This window comes from Emys orbicularis, chromosome 4 (genome assembly GCF_028017835.1).
Source record: "Emys orbicularis isolate rEmyOrb1 chromosome 4, rEmyOrb1.hap1, whole genome shotgun sequence".
NCBI lineage: Eukaryota > Metazoa > Chordata > Testudines > Emydidae > Emys > Emys orbicularis.
The window spans coordinates 46064309-46087447 of NC_088686.1; the positions used below are offsets into that span (position 1 = coordinate 46064309).

At 40.9% G+C, this 23139-nt stretch overlaps 1 protein-coding gene across 1 annotated transcript in view; it reads right to left on the reverse strand.

Moving 5' to 3' along the window:
* Positions 1-9113: 9113 nt before the first annotated feature.
* Positions 9114-23139, reverse strand: part of TTC6 (tetratricopeptide repeat domain 6) — a 153174-nt gene continuing 139148 nt past the window's right edge. Inside the window, exons 27-32 of the mRNA XM_065403290.1 lie at positions 21501-21574; positions 15022-15232; positions 12953-13105; positions 12564-12734; positions 11121-11346; positions 9114-9250 (exon numbers count right to left, since the gene is read on the reverse strand). Coding sequence (XP_065259362.1) covers positions 9114-9250; positions 11121-11346; positions 12564-12734; positions 12953-13105; positions 15022-15232; positions 21501-21574 — 972 coding nt within the window. The remainder of the gene's footprint in view (positions 9251-11120; positions 11347-12563; positions 12735-12952; positions 13106-15021; positions 15233-21500; positions 21575-23139) is intronic.

The following is a 23139-nucleotide window of genomic DNA, read 5'->3' on the forward strand; positions in this document are numbered from 1 at the left end:
AGGTGTGGTGCCTGTGGGCTGGGGCAGCACACAGAGCTGCCTGGCTGCCCCTGAGCCTAGGAGCCACTGCTGGACATGCCACTGCTTCTGAGAGCCACTCGAGGTAAGCACTGCCTGGCCAGACCCTGCACCCTGAACCCCCTCCTGCACCCCAACCCCCTGCTCCAGTCACTCCTGCACCCAAACTCCCTCCTGGAGCCCACATCCCTCACCCCCTCCCGTACCCCAATCCCCTTCCCCAGACTCAGCCCGGAGCCCCTCCCACACTCAAACTCCCTCCCAGAGCCTGCACCCCCTTCCTCTACCCCTTCCTGCACCCCAACCTCTGCACCAGGCTCCACCCAGATCCCCCTCCCACAGTCCGAACCCCTCGGCCCCACCCCTCAGCCTAGAGTCTGCACCCCAACTCCCTGCCCCAGTCCAGTGAAAGTGAGTGAGGGTGGGGGAGAACGAGCGACCGAGGGAGGGGGGCTGGAGTGAGCGGGGGATGGGGCCTCAGAGAAGGGGCAGGGCAGGGGGAGGGGCAAGGGTGTTTGGGTTTGTGCAGTTAGACAGTTGGCAACCCTAATCAGGCTGCAGCCTAAGGCAGGGCTGCAATCACACAGGAGGTGCAGGCCTCTCTGCATGCCTATACCTGCTCAGGTCAGGATGGGGATGGGGCAGTGAGCATGTGTAGCAGGCCCGCCCGCTCAAGTCCACAAACAGCTCAGAGACCTTTTTCCTGGTAAAACACCCCCTCCAGTTTATTTACAATATTAATTTCCACCACCCTTGTACTCTATATAGCCTCAATCCTACAGTTCTGAGGAGACCTCAGCTCCTGAGGCGAGCAGGGAAGAGTGAGCAAGCGACTGATAAGCGATCTCTCTCTCTCTAGCTATCTGCTTCCCACGTTCTTCCTGTGTCTTTTGTACCATCTGCCTAATGACCTAATTAGCTTCTTATTTCTCCTCAGCTCCTCAGCTCATCAGTCAGGCACAGCTCTTCTTAATGAGATCGGCTCAGCCTCTGCTGTAACTAGAACTGCAATGACCAGAGTGCTGGCTCAGCTGCTGTTGCTCAATGCTCTGTCACAGAGCACTGTGAGAGAGGCTGTGTGTAGGAGAAAAGCCCCAGTAACACCCCTTAGGGAGAGAGACAAAGGAGAAGGGGTTTAACCCCTCATTTTCACCCCCACTTGTTCAGTAACAATACTAATCATTGCTGGGTGAAGGACACACTTGTTTTTGCCTTTTGTGGAGTCTGTGGGATTTGTAGGCCTTACCTCTGAGTACCATGAGACTCCCCTGGTTCAAAATGGACAGAAGGGGAGGTGTTTAGGAGCCCTGCTTCTTTCCCCAGGGAGCTAGGACACACTTCAGTATCAGAGAGGAGATTCTGGATCCTTTCAGGGTTTTCCCCCTCCAGTCCAGATCTGATCTGGGATTTGCCTCCCAAACTAGACAGAGAGCTTCCTCCTCATCCTTAGACTCTGTCCTCAGAAGCTACTGACTGGGCTTTTCTGTGTTGGAGCCATGAAATCCTTACTCAGCTGTTACCCAGGCAACATGCACATTGGTTTTAGTCTGCCCAAGTAAGATCCGAGTAGGAATTTCAGGATTTGTCTCCAATTATTCAACCCCCCCCCACATCTCTACCAGGTCTTGCTGTATGCAGAAAATTTATTTTTCCCATGTCAAACTACATATAAGGCTAGACTGTGGTATTTAGCCACAGCCCAGAGTAGAGGGCAGTGCAGAGCTGCACTGTCCCGGAGAGATCTCTGTGATGGATTGTGTTTCAGAAGCTGCAATACGTCCTGTGTGCTGGAGAGATTCAGGGGCAGCACCCTCATTGAACCTTTCCTTTGAATGCAAAAGCTGGGATTTTTCCTGGTCCTTGCATGAGGAAGCAATCACAATGGGTCAGAAGGTGCCTTGCATCTATCCACCCCCATGATACAGCTATACAAGGGTCAGGTACAATCTGATCACATCATTATGGGATTCTGTACAATCCACACAGGGCCAAGTGCTTGAACAACAAGGAATGGTTAGACTTGCCGTATTCCATAGAGTAAATGCAACATTTTTGCTTCTGAACACCACAAAGGGAGGACAGAGCAGTCTGTAAGACCTGTCTAGACTAGGAAAATAGGTCATATTTTAAAATGTTAGCTAATGTAGTTTAACTACCATGTTTTTAAATACTGTGGACAACTCTATCTACAATAGTGTTTAAAAACTTGGTAGTTAAAATGTGTTAGCTCAGATGTTTTTAAATACAATCTATTTTCCTTGTCAAAACATACCCAGTGGCCCAACTAGGGAAAAAATGTAAAATGCCCAATGTAAAAAAACAGTTGTGAAAAAAGTTAGCTACAAATACTGATTTAAAATGATACTTGTAATAATCACAGTGGTGCTGTGTGGAATCCAAATCATACCAGGTTAGGCAAAGTTCAGAATGTCATGAATCATTCATAGTCCCTTCCATCAAGAGGGCACAAATGCTACTGCATAGCCATAGCCTACCAAATATAACCTTAATTTATAAGTGGCAGCAATAGCTATTAGAGGTATTACGGACTTTGTCTCTTTTGATTTATTCAAAAGATTTGAAATTAGTTTTGTCATATAAACCTTTCCACTATTTTTTAAAATGTTCTAAAAAAAATTTTCTTTGGATCATAAAGAAAATCAAAATAAGAGCTGAAGAAAAAGAACCTGAGAGCTACCAGAAACTTACCACTTTGAGAACTGCTGTAACAGAGCATTAAAACCTTGAGCTACATAAATCAAAGCTCACTGGCTCATTTGAAGCAAACTTCATTGCACTGTAACCCCCTCCTAACAACAAAAATTACTACATGACCCCAGAATAGTTAATATTTTAAATAAAAAACGCTTAGAAACAGGGCCAGCATTAGGGGGTGGCAAGAAGGCAATTGCCCAGAGCCCCACACCACAAAAGCCCCATGCAGCTAAGTTGCTCAGGCTTCGACTTTCGGCCCTGGGCCCCAGCAAGTCTAATGCCAGCCCAGGGAACCCCATTAAAACAAATTCATGACCCACTTTGGGATGGCAACCCACAATTTGAGAACCGCTGCTCTATTATGCAAATAAGATCATCAACTATTTCCTGTTTAATTTTAAAGGCAGTTGATATACTTCCTTAATTGTCAGTGATATGGCAGCGATGCCAAATACAGAAAATAGAAATAGGAAGGCTAGCCCATCCCCCTAGTACTGTGTGATAGATTAAATGTATTGAAATGAATCATTACTCAGCCAATTATAGAAGTGAAAATATTTCAGTATTCAGGTTTTGTAAAATCTACAATAACTACCATAAAGGATAGAACAAACTGAAAAACAGGGCACATAGTCAGCATTATTTAAAATAGCCGGAACCTGCCAATATTAAGCAAAGGGAGATTTGTCCAGTTAATCATAAATGATAGTAAAAATAACAGGAGTACTTGTGGCACCTTAGAGACTAACAAATTTATTAGAGCATAAGCTTTCGTGGGCTACAACCCACTTCTTCGGATGCATATAGAGTGAAACATATATTGAGGAGATATATATACACACATACCTGTTCATGCTCTCTGTATGTGTGTATATATATCTCCTCAATATATGTTTCATTCTATATGCATCCGAAGAAGTGGGTTGTAGCCCACGAAAGCTTATGCTCTAATAAATTTGTTAGTCTCTAAGGTGCCACAAGTACTCCTGTTATTTTTGCGGATACAGACTAACACGGCTGCTACTCTGAAACTTGTCATAAATGATAGTGTTTGGTTTAAGAGTTTTTAAATGTAAATCAAAGAGCTTATAAAATGTCCATGTCTATATTCATTCCAAGGTGATGGCAAGACTAAATTTTTTAAAAAAAATCTACTGTGGATAGTGCAAAGAAAGCATCCAAGGGAAAGGTTTGATTTCTGTTCATTTTGATTTAACTCTGATGTTGCAATTTCCTCAAGGAGACTGTCGCAATCTCATGACCCATAATTGAGCCTTTCTTAGGAGTGTGAAAGGAGGAAAAGAATAAGAAGGGACGAGGCCATGGTATCACATATGATTTAACATCCCACCAGCCAAAAAACTGCTGTTACGGTAACATCAAACATGCAAAAATATTTGTACACCCCATTACCACTGTTACATTGAGAATGTGTGTATATATGGCTAATTAGGTGCAAAATAACCTTATTTGCATATTCAATCATTATAATTGTACATACCAATAGGGGCACAAGTATACTCACACTTTTTGTAAACTCGGAGTGGGGGGGGGGTGGAGGACTGAGGACATTACCTTCACAAATTTGGTCTCTATTATCACAAACCCATCACTCAATATTCAAAGGGAAGTAAAGTAGGAATAGGGAGACTGTGGAGAGGGAAAACAAACAAGAAAATGGGGCAACCCCTTCCCCCCAAGTGACCAGAACTGAGTATGCCCATCCTGGGCTGAGCAAACAACCAGTAATAAAAGAGCCATTGTCACTGAGTCTGAAAGTGAAACTTCTGAAGAGTAGAACTGGCCATAGAAAGCTATGTTACTATGATGTTTTAGCAAATTTGCTGGGCAGTTAATTTATTTCCTAATAGGCACAAAGAGTTTGTCTTCTGTAATGTCAGACTCAGGAGTTATCTTTATTGAGGTTACAAACTCTAGAGAAACTGTTTGACTTTGTCATCTGTCAGAAACCTAAGAATTCTACAGGCTATTGTAGAAATACTATAAATCTCTCATTTATTACTGCAGAGCTGGAGGCAGGAATTGCTCTTTGAGCTTCCCCTTTTCTAATAAACTAGACTGACAGCCACTTTTACCCCTCTGGCATATATTCTTTCTTAGATTTAAGAAAAAGCTTCTCCATCAAATAAATGTCCACCATTTAAAGCTCTAGTGTAGTGGAAACCAATTTAAACTATCTATACATGGTGATGTGCTACTGACATCAAGTATTATGCTTCTAATATTCTAGTGCCTCTGTATTGTGAAGTTCCACAGTACAAAACAAAGAGACACCATATTGGTACAGCTGAAACATAATGGGAGAAATCTTCGCCCCACTGAAGTCCATGGGAGTTTTACCATTTACTTCAATGGAGCTTGGATTTCACCCATTAAAAACAACAGTTGTCCTTCATGTGAACTGTATCTGCTGCAGATTACTGGAGCAAAAGTCTAGCTAATATTTTATAAGTTCTACGTTTAATTTCTAAATTTAACTCATACATAAAAATCCTTTTTTCCTTGCATTGGAATAAGCAACAGTTTCACCATTTGTTTTGTCGCCATCATAAAGCTTAAGGCCAGAAGGTAATAGGTAATATGTGTTTCTTTGTTCCCCACCAAAGGAGTTGAGGAATTTCCTGCTGCATGTAGTGCCTGGGTCTAGAGGGAAGGCTGGGAGCAGAACACCCCCCCCCCCACCTTACCTAATAGATAAGGGTTGCCTCCAAAATTTTGCTCCTTCTAAATTTAGAGGGTTAAGATGCCTAAACAGAGAATGTTTCCAGCAGCCTAACATTAGTTATTATTTATAAATATTGTTTTAAAAATATAATAGTGTGATATCAGTCATGAATATTAAAAGAAATGGAATACAATATATTTCTTGGGAATTCCTATCTCTACATTTTATAGACCTCAGTTATGATCTACCCAGTCACTCTCATTATATCAGACTTTGCAAGAGTTGTTCCTCAGCAGGAGTGGGGGGACAACAGTGGGATTTGATGACACTCGAATATGGGTATGCCTACACTGCAATGTTTTTGCTCAACAAGTTATGACACTTTTATTAAAGCGCTGAAATTAAACCACTGTTGCATGTGCACACTGTGCTCCACATTAGCAGCTCTTGCAACAGCAAAGAGAGTAGTGCATTGTGGTAGCAATCCCACTGTGCAACTGGCTGCAGGGTGCTTTGGGAAGGGTTTGCAATGACAGCGTCACATGATGCAGGTTTGCCAATCCCATTGTTCCATGGGCATCCTACTGCATTGCCAGCTGCTTTTCAACTGAGGTAGGAGGGGGAGAGTGTGTGACAGAGAGTGTGTGTATGGGGGCGGGAGAGACAGTGTGTTTTGGGGGACAGAGAGTGTGTCAGTATGCTGTCTTGTAAGTTTAGACAGCGGCAGGAAGCAACCAGTCCTGAGGCAGGGGGAGGGGGAAACCCCAACATCAGCCCCTGCCTCCCTCCCCAGCTCTCTGCAGAGCAATCTCTCTCGCTCACACACACACGCCTGACTCTGTGTTCAACAGCATGAGCATTCCACAATAATGTTTTGTTTTGTGTCCCAGAGCAGATCAGCACAGAATACAAGGGCTGTCAGAAATGGAGCTTTGAAAGGGGAGAGGCGCATGCCTTGAGGGCAGCCAGTGAAGTTCAAAACAATGAGCAGAGTGGCCACTTGAGGGATTATGGGACACTTCCGGAGGCCAATTACAGTGCTGAAAGCAATTGATGTGTTTACACTGGCAATGCAGCGCAAGAGCATCTGTGCTGCAAGCCTTACGACTCTCTTCGAGGTGGGTTTTTTGCAACGCTGCAACTGATGAGTTTCTGTGCACTAAGTGGCTTGGCAGTTTGTACACCTTGGGAGTTACTCCACAGAAAGCTGCTTTACTGCGCAGAAACTTGTCAGTGTAGACAAGGCCTACTTTGCTGAATAGAGATGGACTTAAGCATATGCTTAAGTACTTTGGTGGACTGTAGCCTTAGCTGTGATCTTTTGCACTTCTCCATCCCAATGAGAGTTTATTTTACAAAAACATTTTTCAAAATCAGAATATCATGAAGTGAAAATTGGAGCAGTGCAACCTATTGTCACAACTACAGAAAGTTAGAGAAGAGAGCTATAATACCAGTTTGCATCATTGTGCCATATTAGCTAAACACAGATTGCTTGGAAAAAACAAATAAAAAATCTTTATGCAGAAATAAGTGGATGAATAGCATTGTATGAAATATTCAAAAAAGGGAATGCTCCAGGGAAAGTAATTTTGACATCTTTACTCTGGTCTCAGCAATGAAACATCTACTGGGAGTTGTCAGGAAGTGAAAATGGAACTGTGAGACCCATTAAATAATCAATTCAAGTTATGTCAATTATCTTTTTTCTTATTATGAATGTGAACGTAAATTATTTCCTTGCCATTGAGTGATTTATTTTACAGAGAGAAGACTATGTAATTATAATCATGAACTAGCATTTTATTATCAGCTTCACAGTGAAGACTCCTTTCTGAATGCATATTTCAGGAGGAAAATTGATATCACTTTAAGGCTAAGGGGGAAGTTTTCAAAGACACAAACGGCAGGTAGGTGTCTAACTCCCATAGACTTTCAATGAAAGTCAGGTGCCTAACTGCGATTTGTGTCATTGAAAATTTCCCCCTATCTTGAGAAATTGTAGCAAGTTTTCTGTTCTGAACGAGTGTTAAGTTTCTATTTTATTCTACACAGGTTCTTATCCCACCCACCTCACAGTAATATCCGAGCATCTAGCTGTATGGAACATAGCTGTACATTACAACTAGATATGGACCTAACTTGGCAACTTCAATGTATGAGGTTGGGGGTTGACATTTTTTTTTATTTCTGTTCATGTAGAATTATACCCTAAATTTCAAATCTGAATGAACATGATCAAAGCAAAATTCTGCTGAACTAACTTCTAAATCTCATTCTTAAGGCTCAAACCCCAAGATTGTGATCTATTATTTAATTCACTTTGAAGAAAAGTACAAAATACATGCTGAGTGTTCATGTCAATATTTTATTTTATGTACTTAAATCCTTTTCCTTAATCTGCTTTTCTATGACATCAACCTTTTCCAACATGGGAGTGTGGATAAGTGGACAAATTTCTGTGTTTCAGATTTAAATTTGGAATAATTAGGACACATTTATACCAATGGCCCCCATCCTCCATTCAGATAGGGGGATGTTTGAGCCAATTGGCAGGGGACAGACAAACTCCAGGTCCTAGGAAGAGGAGGAAGGGAGGGGCTGGCTTGGCTGCTCTGGAACTTTGCCCCACACCCTCCCTGCCCATAATGCACCTGGACACTGCTTGTGTAGAGATTGGGGAGGGCAGGGAAGGACAGATTTCTCTGCTTCCTCCTGCCGCCCATTTGCTGGACTGTAGGAGGAAGGGATAGCTGATTAGCACTCATACACCACCGTCTTCACTGGCATGCAGCGGGCATCCTATTGCTGTTGCTGCTTTGCTCCCCCATCCTCTAACTGAGGGAAATACAATTCAAACTATATACAAGACTGCAATGGGTCTGACTAGATCACCAGCAGCATCCTGGGGCCTGTTTTAGGTTAGTATAGAGAAAGAACAATAATTTACACATTGTAAATTTAACTAGTGGAGTTTGTAAATTTTGTTGCAATTTATAGCTGGTGTCCAGTGTAGGTAAGAACCTCAAAGGGGCCAGCTCTCGGGGCAAATGTGTAAGAGGTCCAGGATATGGCAGGTGGACCATATTAACCTAAAGTAGAAAGGAAGACCTGAAGTCAGCAAAGACTCAGGTACACCTTGTGTGTACGCTCATTCCCTATCACTGGGAGAGGGAGAGAGGAATCAGAGGTGGGCTGAATCCTAAGGGTTGGATGAAAGGGGGCCAAACTTAAATATTGGTTATTTTGCCATTTAACGTCACATTGGACCCAAGTAAATAAAGATGAGGCCTTCCCCGATATTTATTCCTTTGTCTGTGTTTCGTTCTCCAACTGCCATTTGGTGCCAATCAATAAAGAAAATCTAATGTTCGCTTTGTGAAATTACTTCTTTAATGCTAGCATTCTGTTCTTAAATAGTTCTGTTCCATTTTTGCACTGAATCAAGCAATTAAATTATTCAGGAAGATAACATGTGCAGAAGTTCATCTAAAAATGAAGATGGTTTATTACAGTATTAACAATTTTTTCTTGTATACAAAACTAACCTTTTGTGCCAAGCCTAGTGCTAACATAATACATTCTTCTAAATAGTATTTGAGATATAATTAAACAAATATCTCTCATTTAAATAAGGCAAATCTCTGTAAATAGACCTAACTTGTTATCATGTTTTGCAGGAACTAGAATCTTTTCACATTGCATTGATCATTTCTTGAATGCTGATTGCTTGCTTGTAATCAGCAATGGCTTCTTCACTGAATCCCATTTTACCACGAACATCAGCTCTAAGTTTATACATCAAAGCGTCATTAGGTTGAATTGACAATGCTGTAAAAATGAAAAATAAATGTTAAGGCATTTTTAAATTTCAAAAGATTGTTATGATTATTATTATAAAAAACAGCACATGCTAAAAGCCCATCTGAAAGTTGAGACAAAGTATATTTCAAAACCCACATGCTCTCAATAGGAAATACATATGTCCAATTCATATTATATTTATAGCAGGAGCTAAGTAATTTTGTTAAGATATTTACACTCTTACGGTCTCCCTTGGACTCTCCTTTTTCTCATCTTGATGTTAGATATCATCATGGCATGTTTATAAATCTGACTCTAGCAACTGCTGAAGCATCAGAAGCCACATTCTTCCTCCCAAATCAGGTTCAACACCAAAACAAAAATCAAGCAGTAGGAAACCATTATCAATCTATTCCTTGGTGCCAGCAATGCACATTGTCTCAGAGTCAGATTTCCTATTGTTCAAAGGTATTTAAATAACTAACTGTTGGCAAGTATTTAATCTGTTGTTTAAAGAGTCTAGTTCCCAGCAAACTCCCTATTTTACAGTAATCAATTCCGTAGACAAGATTTCATAGTTATTCTGTTCTGACATCATGAAAATCTACTTTTAATAGAAAAAATTCAGTGAAAATAAGGAATTTTATACATCTTTACCCAAGTCATGTTTTCATATAATTTAGACAAACTTATATTGTAAGCGTGTACCGGCTAACTTCTCAGTAAGACTTGATCATATTTATTGTTGGTGGAAAAATTATTGCACTTGCAATCAACTATTATTTGGTTCGAAGTACAGACAGTAGCATAACAATGGTACTCTAGTTTGCATAGGGCTGTGATTCAAGGACTTTGCTATCAAAATCCAATGAAATAACTTCATTTTAGGAACGGTCAAACAACCTGACCATGGCTTTGTTAGCTGAGATCGAAAGACAGGAATTGGTTAAAGATGGGTGGCAAACAGGGATGCACTTAGCTGGTTTGCACACACAAATGTGGGATTTGTGAAACTTAGCTCTATGTATACATTATAAAATTAATTTTAAAAAAATCTTTATCTTTAATTGGCTAAAGCAGTAGTGACTGAGTAGGTAATGAACTCAGATGCCCTCAGGGTTTGTGAGGGTAGCATGAGTGCACATCTTTCTGCTACAACTTTCTTTGAAAATCTGGCTCAGAGTTCAGCTGCTATGGTACATATTACATATGACACATTTTCTTCTAATCAGTAATTGGAAATAAACAGATAATGGAATTTTTTGGTTTCGTGGCTGAACTGAACCCTCCTCCCCCTCTCAAAAAAATCATTTTGGGTGAACCCATAATAGTTGTTTTAGGTTTTTTTTAACCAAAACAACCATCTCCCCCATCCAAAAAAAAAATAAATTACTCACACATTTAGGCTTTTTGGGTTATAATCCTTTTGGGGGATTTTAAATTAAATCTAGCTAAATTCAAAACATAGCTTTCTTTAAAAACAAAAAGTCAAAATGATTAATTTTGAAAACAGTGAAAGGAGACATTTAGACTTTTTCAGAAAAGTTTGTTTTCCGGCTAAAACCATTAGTCAAATTCAGCTCAAATTCACAAGTAGTTTCTGTTGACCCAAAACTGCATTTTTTGGCAAATAAAATTATTTGTCCAAAAAAAAATATTGCCCAGTTCTACTAGTTAATTTTCATTAGAAAAACAATAATAATTTTTAGCTGGCATTTTCATTACAACTCCCTTTTCAATCTCATAGCCACTCCTATAGAAGTTAAGAACTTAAATAAATATATTAAATACATAAACGGAAATAGTTGCTAATACTTTCTGAACTGTGAAATAGAGGCAAAATAATTTGTTCTTATTATTATAACTGAAACTATGCCAGGTACTGAACAAAAAGTACCTGTTGAAATATCCTCCTCAGCTAGCTCATATTGCTTTAATGTTCTATAGAGGTTTGCCCTGTTGAAGTACACTGCTGCAGAGAAAGGGCAGAGACAAATTGCCTTCTCAAAATCTTCTTTTGCTTCTTCGATATTTTGTAATAATGTATTTGTAATAGCTCGATTCAGGACTGCAGATTCATTTCGTGGGTCAAGCTGTAATGCCTTGGAATAGTAGGAATTGGCCTGTGAAATATATAAAATGAAGATATTATGTACCATGCAAACTTCTGAAATGCTGTATATATTTTTATATTGTATTAATAATCAAGGTAGCAGAAATCCACAGGATTTATGCAAGAATGACAAGGTTTTTGCAAGGATCTTTGAGAAGAAGAATTCAGCCACTCTTTCGCAACAGAATGATTTACTATTATTTATTAGTAGTACTATGGTAACACCCAGAGGCTTCAATCAGGATTGGGTTCCCATTTAGGGTTGCTACCTTTCGAATAGCTGGTAACTGGACTCCCCAAACCCCCTCCCCCTGCTCCTCCTCTTCCCCCAAGGCCCCGCCCCTGCTCCACCTCTTCCCCCAAGGCCCTGGCCCTGCTCTACCTCTTCCTTCAAGGCCCCACCCACTTCTCCACCTCTTCCCCCAAGTACCCACCCCTGCTACACCTTTTCCACCCCAGATTTTTAAAAAAACAGACATCGGGGTTTGTTAAATGGCACCCGGACACCCAAACTGTCCAGGTGAAAACCGGACGGGTGGCAACCCTATTCCCACTCTGTTAGAGGCTGTACAGAAAGTATGAAATGGTCCTTGCCTCCAAAGAGCTTACTAGGAAAATGCAAGGGGAACTTCGGTGTTTGATTACCTCAGGCCCTCCCCAGGCTATTTCTGCAGAAGGGAGTGATTCAGGACTCTGAGGGTACTACAACAGGGAGAAAACCTGGCTTAGTAGTTAAAGCATAGGCCTGTGAGACAGGAGATTTGGGTTCTACTCCTCACTCTGTCACTGAATTACTGTGTAAACTAGGACAATTACCTGACTTCTCTTTGCCATAGTCTCCAGGGCAAAAATTTCAGACGCACCTGGCTGATTCAGTAGCCTAAGTCTCATTGAAAGTCAGTGAGATTTAGGTTTCTAAATTACTTAGGAATTTTTGAAGATTTTGGCCCCCATCTATAAAATTTGTGAGTCTTTATTCATAAATATTTGTAAAGCACTTTGAGATCATCAGATAAAACGAACAGTAAAAGAACATAGTAGTATTATGTATTACTTATTACTATATATTAATTCATAACCTATCAGAGTGCAGCTAAATTATTAAATTAAATGTTAAAAGATTCAAGTAAAATCTTACATTTATACACTAATTTGTATCAATGACATTATTCCTTAGTCAAGGAAAAGTGTTCTAAGAATGGTATGAAAATAGAACATAAAACCTACCTGTGAAAATTGCCTGTGATGAAAGTAGATATTTGCTGCATTGAAATAGGCTAAAGCATAGCCAGGGTTGATGGAAATTGCTTGCTGATAATCTTTCATAGCACAGTTTAAGTAACCCATAAACTGGTTAATGACACCCCGGTTTGTAAGCAGCTGAGCAGTGGTAGTGAGCTGAAATGTAATAATATATGCACTCTTATTTGAACAAAGTCCACATTTCTACATTAATAACAAGACTCTTTCTTTAAAGGAAACGTATAAAAATAGAAAGCACCTCCTAATCTAAATCTACAATTATTCATACACATTTCTTCAAATTTATGTGCATTATTTAGTGGCCTAATAATAGCAGGTTCATATTTATAAATCAACTGAAAACCAACATTTACCTTTAGTGCTGCATTTGTATCTTGAAATGCAGCAAAAGTATCACCCATCTGAAGACAGATCACAGCTCGTCCGTCATAGGCAATATGGCATTTTGGATCAATGTCAATGGCAACTGTAAATTGATTCCAAGCTTTCTGAAACTTTCCAAAGGCCTAAAAAGAGTTTTAACATATGAATATTATTAAACATACCACATACCAATGGCCATATTTTCAAAAATTATAGGCATGTGGGAAAATTGCACATGCCCCTATGTTGCCACATTCAGTTATTTAATTTTGTGCACAAACTGGGAAAAGATGAATGCAAATAGCTAGTTAGATATCCACACACCCACTGCATTTACATGCTACCTTTGCAGGAACTGCACATGCGATTGCTGTTGTACCTGGGCTTCTATCCTCAAGTTTTAAATGTCTGGCCTTGTATGATAATATAATGAAGTGAAGACTCATTTCTATGCACCTGCCTTCCCACAATAACATCAGAATGTCTTGGTGTGACCCTCTCTCCCTGGAGATATTAAAATAATAACAGTAATAATCCTTGGGTTACACACTATCCAAAACTAAATAAGTTAGACCTAGTGAGAGCCACTCACTAAATACGAGAGAATAAAAATGAGAAACACCAGCATAATTGTTCAAACCAGTATATGAAGAAAGCACAGAAATTCTGTTAGACAGCAACAATATCTCACTTTCATTTACTTGTGAATATGAGCCTATAACCTTAAAATTGGGAGAGCTATGTTTTATTGTCATGTAGCCAAATTTGAGGTCTTAGCTGCCCATGGACAAGTGATCTGATATTTTATCCCCAGACTGGAAGCAGGCCCAGCCCCACTGGTTATGGAGGAGTAAGAAATGCGAGACTAAAAGGGGGATGGAAATATACATGGGGCAGGATGAGCTGTTGAGTGAGGGGGAATAGAAAGATGTGAGGGAAGTAAATGGCTAGACCCCACTTCTTCAAGTTCTGATGACTGATTCACTGGTTCACTAACATTCTACCTTGGAAGACCTGGATTTGAATTTTGACGGAGTACAAATAAGTTTGGTAATCTTATCTGATTCCCCAAGAAACAGTCACACAATTTGGATCCATTCAGCAGAACCAGCACTTTGTTGTTGAAAGAGACTTCCTTGTATGACTGAAAACAATGTCAGAAAGGCTGCTTTTTAAGACTGATGATAACACTCAGCACTTAGAGAGTACTTTATAAAGCACAGTGCGAACATTAATTAATTAGAATTAAAACATATTTGCAGAGCTGTGAGGAAATTTGCACATGGCCTACCCAAGTAAGCCTGATGCAGGCTGATAAAATTAGTCCCTCATTTACACAGGCACAAAATTAACTCACAACTTTGTTGGAAAGAGGGTTTTTTCAGACAAATGGGTATAACAACAAAGCACAGTAACAATGTTGTAAAATCATGGGAATTAGAGAGGAGAAAAAACACACGATATGTCAATTCATACATGACTTTGCTAATGCAGGATTGTTCTTTTTGGGGTATAGCTAAGTGGTTTTCAGATTTCATTATATATAAGCCCTTTTTGAAGGGGCTTAATACATTTGTTAACATTTTGTTTTGGATTGACTTAACATACAAGATTTTCCTTTTACATAGATTCACCAAAAATATCTGAGTCACTTTGTACGTAGCAGCCTGCTGTCTAGTGTTATTGATTACAATACCATTCAAGGTATCTGGGCATGATTACCAATACGACTCTATTTTTCTCTGGGCTGACTAAGGAGATCAAGTCTCTTGGTACTCAACAGTAAATCCACCAATCAAGTAAGATGCAGCACAGACAAATTTCAAAGGGAATTGCAGCCTATCTCTTTAGTTGAAAAGAATAGTTAAAGTGAGTAGGGGGAAAAATAGAGAGTAACAAAGAGTTCCATTAAGGATACAAGTTATTTTATCTGGCTGAACAGTGTTTAACTAGTTTGCAGTATTACTATGTATGGAGTACGGACTAAATTTTATATATGAAAAATAATGCTCCTCTCTTTGTCACAGGATATTACAGACTATGATCTTTGGTGTATTACCTGTAAATTGTATCCTAAGCAAATTCTGGCTTTCACACACTTTGGGTTAAGATGCAGTGCTTTCAGGAAGTCTTTCTGTGCGTGGGTGTTGCCAACTTCATGACCATATTCCATGTATGAATTTCCTCTTGCAACATAGGCATCCAGAGAAAAGGGATCTAGTTTAAGCACTTGGGTAAATGAATTCACAGCTTCTTCATACTGCTCAAGTCTAAAAATAAATATACACTTGACGGTCAGTGTTTTATTAATTTTTTTAAATCAGTGATTTTAATTGTTAATGAAAGGTGCCAGATTTACAGCTCTAGAAACTTAGGTTCTCATTTCATCCACTAAACAGAAAGCACTGGCAGTGCACACTTCCCCAGCCTGTCCTGAGAAAGTACATTAATCCTGGTTTTCAGGGACAATGGTTAAAGAAATATGACTATGATTAATTCTCCATGCACAGTCCTTTTCTTGATCATTACAGAGGCCAATGCTGTTAGTCTGTGAACTTGTAAAGACTTAGGGTGAAATCCTGTCCCCAATAAAGTCAATGGCAAAACTCCTGTTGACTTCAGTGGAGCCAGGATTACACTCAGCAGATTCCAATGTGGCTTGGTTTGTTCAGGTTCAGATTTCCAGCTGAACCATTCTCACAGCCCAATTTCAATACCAAACACACTTTGTGCCAGTCTGTTCAGACTCAGCTGTTTCAACCAAGCGTAGTTTACTTCTACCATAAACCTTCTTCTTCCTGTTTCCTCTTACTCCCTTCACTCCTCCAAGACTCACTCTCACCAATTCCTTTCATCTTTCTCCCAATCTCATCTCTGCCCCTTCTTCTTCATGTCAGCCTGTAAAATTTGGAACTGACTCCCTCTTTTTAGTCCTGATCCAATGCCCATTAAGACTCCCACTTATTCTGTTCCTCAGACTACCTTTTCTCCTTCAAATACACTTTATGCAAAGACTTTCAGCTATAACATCTGCACCACCTCAACAAATACAATTTCCCAGTGCATTAAAAATGTCTGAACTATTTGATCTATTTCTAAACTATACTGTAAACTCTTTGGGGTAAGTGCTGTGTCTTCTTATATGACTGCACAGCTCTGGGTGCGCACAAAGCTCTCAAATAATAAAAAGAGAGGAAGGATAGTATTGCATTTAAGGCACTGGGACTCGAGAACTGGGTTCAGTTCCTGGCTGTGCCACACATTTTTGTGCAACTGTCCTGGGCAGAGATCCATCAAAATGCTTGTTATGAACATATATATCCAAAAGTGCAGAATTTGATCTTCAGCATTCAAGAGTAAAACTCTTCAAGCATACTTTCCTATTTGTTTAAGAACGGTAATGTATATGATTGAAACATTTGATTTATTGTGCTTATAGAGGAGGACCTTTACTCGGTGCACAGAGCCACATGTATAGACGCTTGAAGATTTTTCATTTTCTATGATTTGTCAAAGTAACTTTATAATCACGTGTATAACAAGCCTATTGCTTTGCCAGATCTGGCACCAGTCACACCATAGGCAACATGGGCGGGGAGATGGGGGGTCAAGTGCCACCCCAGATTTCTGCTTGGCCTGCCAAGGGGGAGGCAGAGGGGCTCCCTTCTCCAGCTGCACCTATCCCCCAATACACTCGGCCTCTGTCCCTAGCAACCGGGCCTAGGCGGAGAGTGGAAGGGGTGGGGCCAGCCACTTCTCATGCCGGCCACTCCAGATCACTGCTCTGCGCTGTGTGGCGGCTGCCTGAGAAAGAGCCTGGCTGGGGCGGTGGCCCTGCCCTCTCTGCTCCCCGCCTGGGCCCAGCTGCTGGGGACAGGGGACAAGCAAGTCAGAAACATGCTGGGGGGTGGGGAGGCACCAGCTCGCTCAGCCCGTCTCCGGCAGCTGGGCCTGGGCAGGGAGCAGAGACGGTGGGGCAGGCTGCCGCCCCAGCCAGGCTCTTGCTCAGGAAGCCACCGCGCTGCACAGAGTCAGCAACCCAGAGTAGCCAGCTTCAGCTGTGTGAGAAGTGGCTCCATCCTGCTCTCCAGGCCCGGCTGCCAGAGAGAACGGCTGAATGTGCCAGGGTGTGTGGAGGGGGGGGGGAGAGGCGCAGTGGGAGAAGGACAGAGCTCCTCCCTTCCCTGCCCCCTGCAGGAAACTCTGGCGGAGCAGGTAGAGTGCGGCGGCCCCAGGCTGGGCACAGGGCAGGGGGGTCACTGGGCAGAAGAGACACATGGGGAGACACGTGTCCTCCCCTTTAGATTGTGCCCCCCCAGTATTATCAAGAGGCATGAGTTGTCTATGAGTCACATATGCTGCCTAAGGGATGTTGTCTCCTAGCAACCACAAGAAAATGACCAGAAACCACTACCGCCTAGTTCAAAGTCATGATTCCCAAAGTTCCAAGAACAAAAAATGTAAAGGGGAAATAAATGCAAGAAAACTTTTCATTTTATGATTACAAAAGATGTTTCAATGATTATACTGTCCTCACCCTTAACTCTTGTCCACTCTATGGAATATTTCCTTAAAATTCATTCTGCAGTGTTGGCACTAGAGTTTCAGCTCCACTAGTGCCATCAATAGTGGGAGCAATGGTATAGACAAAGCTCTGGTGTCAGCTAACATTTCAAAGCCCCGTGTTGCACAGACCTGCGCTGGGCAGGATTAGACAACACAATACTTAAAACATTGGTAGCCACCTGGAGCCCTGGCCTCCCCTTGGTGCTAATCCAGAGCTGAAACAGTATAAGCAACCATGGAAAATTTGGGGCCAAAAAAGCAAAGTGTAGACACCCCTTGAGGCAATACAAATATATTAATATTAGTAACTTTAAAGCAACCTTTTGGAGCTGTTGCTCAAAACCAACACTTGATGTCTTATGTGTTTCTTATTAGTATAGATGATGTGATGGGTTTGGAGCTTCTCTATGATAATTTATAAACACTGTATGTTGGCCTGGTTATTGGGTGTTTTGTAGTCATAGAGTTTAAGGCCAGAAGGGACCACCAGATCATCTTGTCTGACCTCCTGTATAACACAGGCCACTGACACCACCCGCACACTAAATCCAACAACCAAAATTAGCCTAAAGTATTACAGTCTACAGAAGACTAGACTATTATGTGCCAAAGGCAGAGAACAGGAGGGATTGAGGTGCACCAATGCCCAAGGCCCCAGCAATGGCATGGAAATGATTACGTGAGATATACCCACATAATATGGCAAGTGAGCCGCACCTAAATGGGGCAGAAGAAGATGAAAACCCACCTAGGTCACTGACCTGACCTGGAGGAACATTCCTTCCCAACTCCACATATGGTGATCAATTAGACTGGAGCATGTGAGCAAGAACTAGCTACCCAAGCACCTGAGAGAACAAGAATGCTTGGTGCCACCTCAGGGCCCTGACCCACCCAGTCCAGCATCCCATCTCCAGCGGTGGCCATCTCTGATGCTTCAAAGAAAGGCGAGAAAAGAGAAAAGAATACATTGGATTGGGGAATAAGAGGGAGAGTCCCTTCCTGACCCCACAGGTGGCTGGCTGAAAACCTGAAGCATGAGCTTTTGTGAACATAATATATAAACTGGAAGTGAGCCCCAGGGCTACTGGGCACTGCCCCCTACTATCACAAGCAACCCTGTCATAAAATTGCTCTCTCTTCACACTAATTAAGTTGTTTCCCCCCACAACTCTTACTGGGAGGTTGTTTAAGAATCTCACTCTACTGATGGGTTTCAAAGTAGCAACCGTGTTAGTCTGTATCTGCAAAAAGAACAGGAGTACTTGTGGCACCTTAGAGACTAACAGATTTATTTGAGCATAAGCTTTCGTGGGCTACAGCCCACTTTTTCAGATGCATAGAATAGAACACTGATGGTTATAAATCTTCTAATTTCCAGCCTGAATTTGTTCATGGCCAATTTATACCCATTTGTCTTGTGGCAACATTGTCTATTGTCTTAAATAGCTCCTGGTATTCTCCCACCCTGGTATTCCTTCCCCTCCCCACCCCCACGCCTGCTGTTGCATTTATAGAGATAAATCATATCCCCTCTCAGACTTCTTTTTGCTAAACTAAACAAGAAAGCTCTTCCAATCGCCACTCGTAAGATAGGTCTTCCATTTCCCTGATCATTCCAGTAGCTCGTCTCTGCACCTGTTCCATTTTGAATTCATCCCTCCTGAACATGGATTTTCTGTACGACTATATTGTTTTAATGCAACGGGAGTCTGGAAAAATATGCAGGAAAGAAAACAATGGCTCAAGATGCCACCTCTTGGCAAACATACACGAGTTGTTAAGGGGCAATGACAAAACTATTTGTGCTTTGATGATTCTGCCTCTGTCTTCAGCAAACCTACAAAGCTGGTTTTGATCACGGCAGGAAAAGGCCCACAAACAAAGAAGAACAAAAGAACAATAGCAGGAATAAAAAGAGTCACTCTCTCAAGAAAGAGGCGCTAGTTATTCAGGGAAGAAGAAGGGGGGGGGGGGGGGGAAACCAGACCTATTCAAAAGATCCCACTGAAAAAGATAGGCCTGCCTAGGTTACCAATAGGGATGGTAAGTCTTTAGATAAGATAGACATGTGTGTAGAGTGTTTATTGTTTTTTTAAAAAAAAAATCTTTAAAAGCTTTGTTGCCACTGCACAAAAAAACAATAAGGTTGTTTGGTCACAGATTCCAGAAGGGAAGAACTGCATAAGCCCTGAACTGTGTCGGACCTTCTGGGTAAGCACCGTAAACAAACAGGATACTGTAGCCCAGGGTCTGGGCTAAGAGTGGGAGAACTGCTGAATTCCACCCCAAGACAGGAAAAGGCAGGAGGCCTGACATCTGAGGAGGTGCACTGATAGAGACCAGAAAAGAGACAGAGGTGCAGCTAGCCCTTTAACAGTGACAGATGAATACAAAACATATTTACCCTATCTGCAAATGGCAAAAATGTGTATTCAGATGGTGACATAAATAAATGTATTTTAAAGGGATCAAGTCTGCAAACAATCTGTGCATGGAACTCTAATTTATGTCAAAAGCTCTTTTATGTATGGAGGTCAAGATTGTGCCTAAGTGTGTAGTCATTTTACCAAGGAGACGCTGAAAGATATTAGATGTCCATGTTCTACCTGAAGCATAGACTGAATTCTTTACTACACAGAAACAGCTCTAACAGATATGGCTAAAATGCAACTACAAGGATTCAGGACAAGGATTTTGTTATAAATCTAAATAATTTTTTAAAAGTAAAAAACTGTATTAAAACCATAGTGCCAATCTCTGAGATGGCCCTTTTTGCACTCATGTAAGCTCAAGGGAGGGGGATTCCCTGATTCTGGAGTTATAGGATCAACACCAAGACGTAATTTAGAACAGCTGATAATGGGCCCTGAGAAGCTCTTTTAGAAGTTGAGGATCTCTTAGTCATAGGGATACCCTCATCATAGGAACACCCCAGTCATACCCACAAACACAGTGCCACTGTGTCAGGTCTATGCCCTCTCAGGACTCCCCTGACAAAGGAGAATCAGGGAGCCAGTTATATCACCAGAGCAGCACAAATCAGCCATAGCCAGGCAAGACTCAGGATGACAGATCTTAAATATGCCCACCCAAAGACTGCCTAAGCAGCACTTATATAATACAGTGATAGGTGCTAGAGAAGACCCTAGAATACAATAGATAAGAGTAAATTAATACACAGTTCATCAACCAACATCACACTATAACCTACCTTCCTTTCCACATTAAAAAGTAGAGACTTACCATTTTTACTGATTATCACTGTGATAAAATAGAATAACTTAAGTGTACACTCTAATGCCTCTAAATTATATACTTTTTAAATGATTAATAGGTTTACTTCAAGCTTTCAGAATATATCTCTGCTAGCTGAGACTAAACATGAAAATTTTCAAGTTAAAAAGTCAAAGGTGGTTTTGTAAAAAGGAAGAGGCATAGGCTTAAAATGGAAATTGTGTCTCTACTAAAATTATGGAGATACTAACATGGTGCCATAATTACAAGCATTACTGGCTCTGTTCTACCTCCTCACCACCTTTCATTCTATTTCATCCCTCTTGGTTCTCTTCTTAGCTTTACTTTTTCTGTCATGCCTTTTTTTTTTTCTCTCTGCTGCTATAAACATCTTATTGGTAGATAATGGATGATCCCATGTGAGACCGGAACATCAATGGCAAATCTGACAAACACCTACCAGGGCCGGCTCCAGGCACCAGCCCAGCAAGCAGGTGCTTGGGGCGGCCAACGGAAAGGGAAGGACCTGCCACCGAACTGCTGCCGAAGAATGAAGCGGCAGCGGTAGAGCTGCCGGCCTTGACACCTACTCATCTCTCTCTTTTCTTTCCCTTCTTCCTTTTCTCTTATCCAGTCCTCACTCAGACTGTTATTAAAAGATACATTGGAACATTATCTAGCTCCCTCTCTATTTCTCTTCTCCTACCCTATGCCATACCGAACCACATATCATACCTGTGGTAGCAGATTCCAATAGCTTGATAGATCTCACTATTTCTTGGATTACGCAATGAAGCCTCTTTAAAGTCCTGAAAAAAAGATACTCAATTATATATGTTTGTATTGTTTTGTTTTGCTTCAATAACGTGGCCTTAGCAAATCAAATTTTTATCAACAAGGGGATGAAACCTAAACAAGAACACAGTATGTTTTCAGTAGAACTGGAGAGTTAATGACTAACTGTTTTCCATTCCATAATTAATGCTCAGGGTCTTGGGGGAACATAGCCTTTCTAGTCAGACAATATATTTGATATCTGGGTATTTCCTACAGAGCTGGATGCAATATTACTTCCAGTATTTTTTATAGAAACACCTATATAATTGCAATTAAATATACATATTAAAGGGTATGTTATTTTCTGATACACAATCTCATTACAAAATCCAGTAATAAAAACATAACCTTTTTTCATTCCCTTCTGCTAATGTATTTATAAACAAGTAAACTGAAGTAGTTTAAAAATAAATGATCGGATTAAACTGAGTGATTCTTTGGTTAGAGTATCCTGTTCATAATCTTCCAGCTAAAGATGTGTCAATATTTCCATTATAAATCACTAGTTTAGAGATTTCTAACTCTTCTTTTAACCAAAATTTGGAATACCTTGTCTGTGTGGTTTTGATATAAGAGATTTAAAAGGAAAATGCAGTTTGGATGTTTCTGATATGGGGAAAACATCTTTTAACTTTATAATAAGGAAGTAGTTTAAGTCCTTGCAAGGGAAAGTAGGCTTTATACAGTCTACAACACCTCCCGTCAACATATAGAGACAGGAACAGTTTGGCTTTGCAACAGCACTTGTACTGATGCACTCAATGGAAAAATAGTTTAGAGGGTATTTTCTAGCTCTTCAAATGGAAAAAATAAATATCTCACTCTCTATAGAGATTTAGCGTTCAAGAGACTATAACATTGGCCTGATATTGTAATGAGATGTACACATATGTACAGAAATGTCCTACAGTAACTCCTCATTTAACGTTGTAGTTATGTTCTTGAAAAATGCAACTTCAAGCGAAATGATGTTAAGTGAATCCAATTTCCCCATAAGAATTAATGTAAATGAGGGAGTTAGGTTCCAGGGAATTTTTTTTCACCAGACAAAAGACTATATTATATATATATACACACACACAGTAAAAGTTTTAAACAAACAATTAATACTGGTACACAGTGATGATGATTGTGAAGCTTGGTTGAGGTGGAGGAATCAGAGGGTGGGATATTTTCCAGGGAATGCCTTACTGCTAAATGATGAACTAACAATTGGCTGAGACCTCAAGGGTTAACTCTCACAGTCTACAAGGCAGCAGGAATGGAGGGAGGGGAGAGAGCATCGCAGACAGAGAGAGAGACACACACTGTGTGTATGAGAGAGAGAGATGCGCATTTCCCCTTTAAGTACACTGCCTTGTTAATTAGATCGGCTTGCTGAGACCGCAGCTGCTGCTGCCAGCAAGCTCCCTCTGTCCTGAGCCCTGTCATGTGTCCCCCCTGCTATATGGAGAATGGGGTAAGTTGGGTACAGGAGCAGGGGGACACCCTGACATTAGCCCCCCTCTTCCCTCTCTCCCTCCTGCACAGCAAGCAG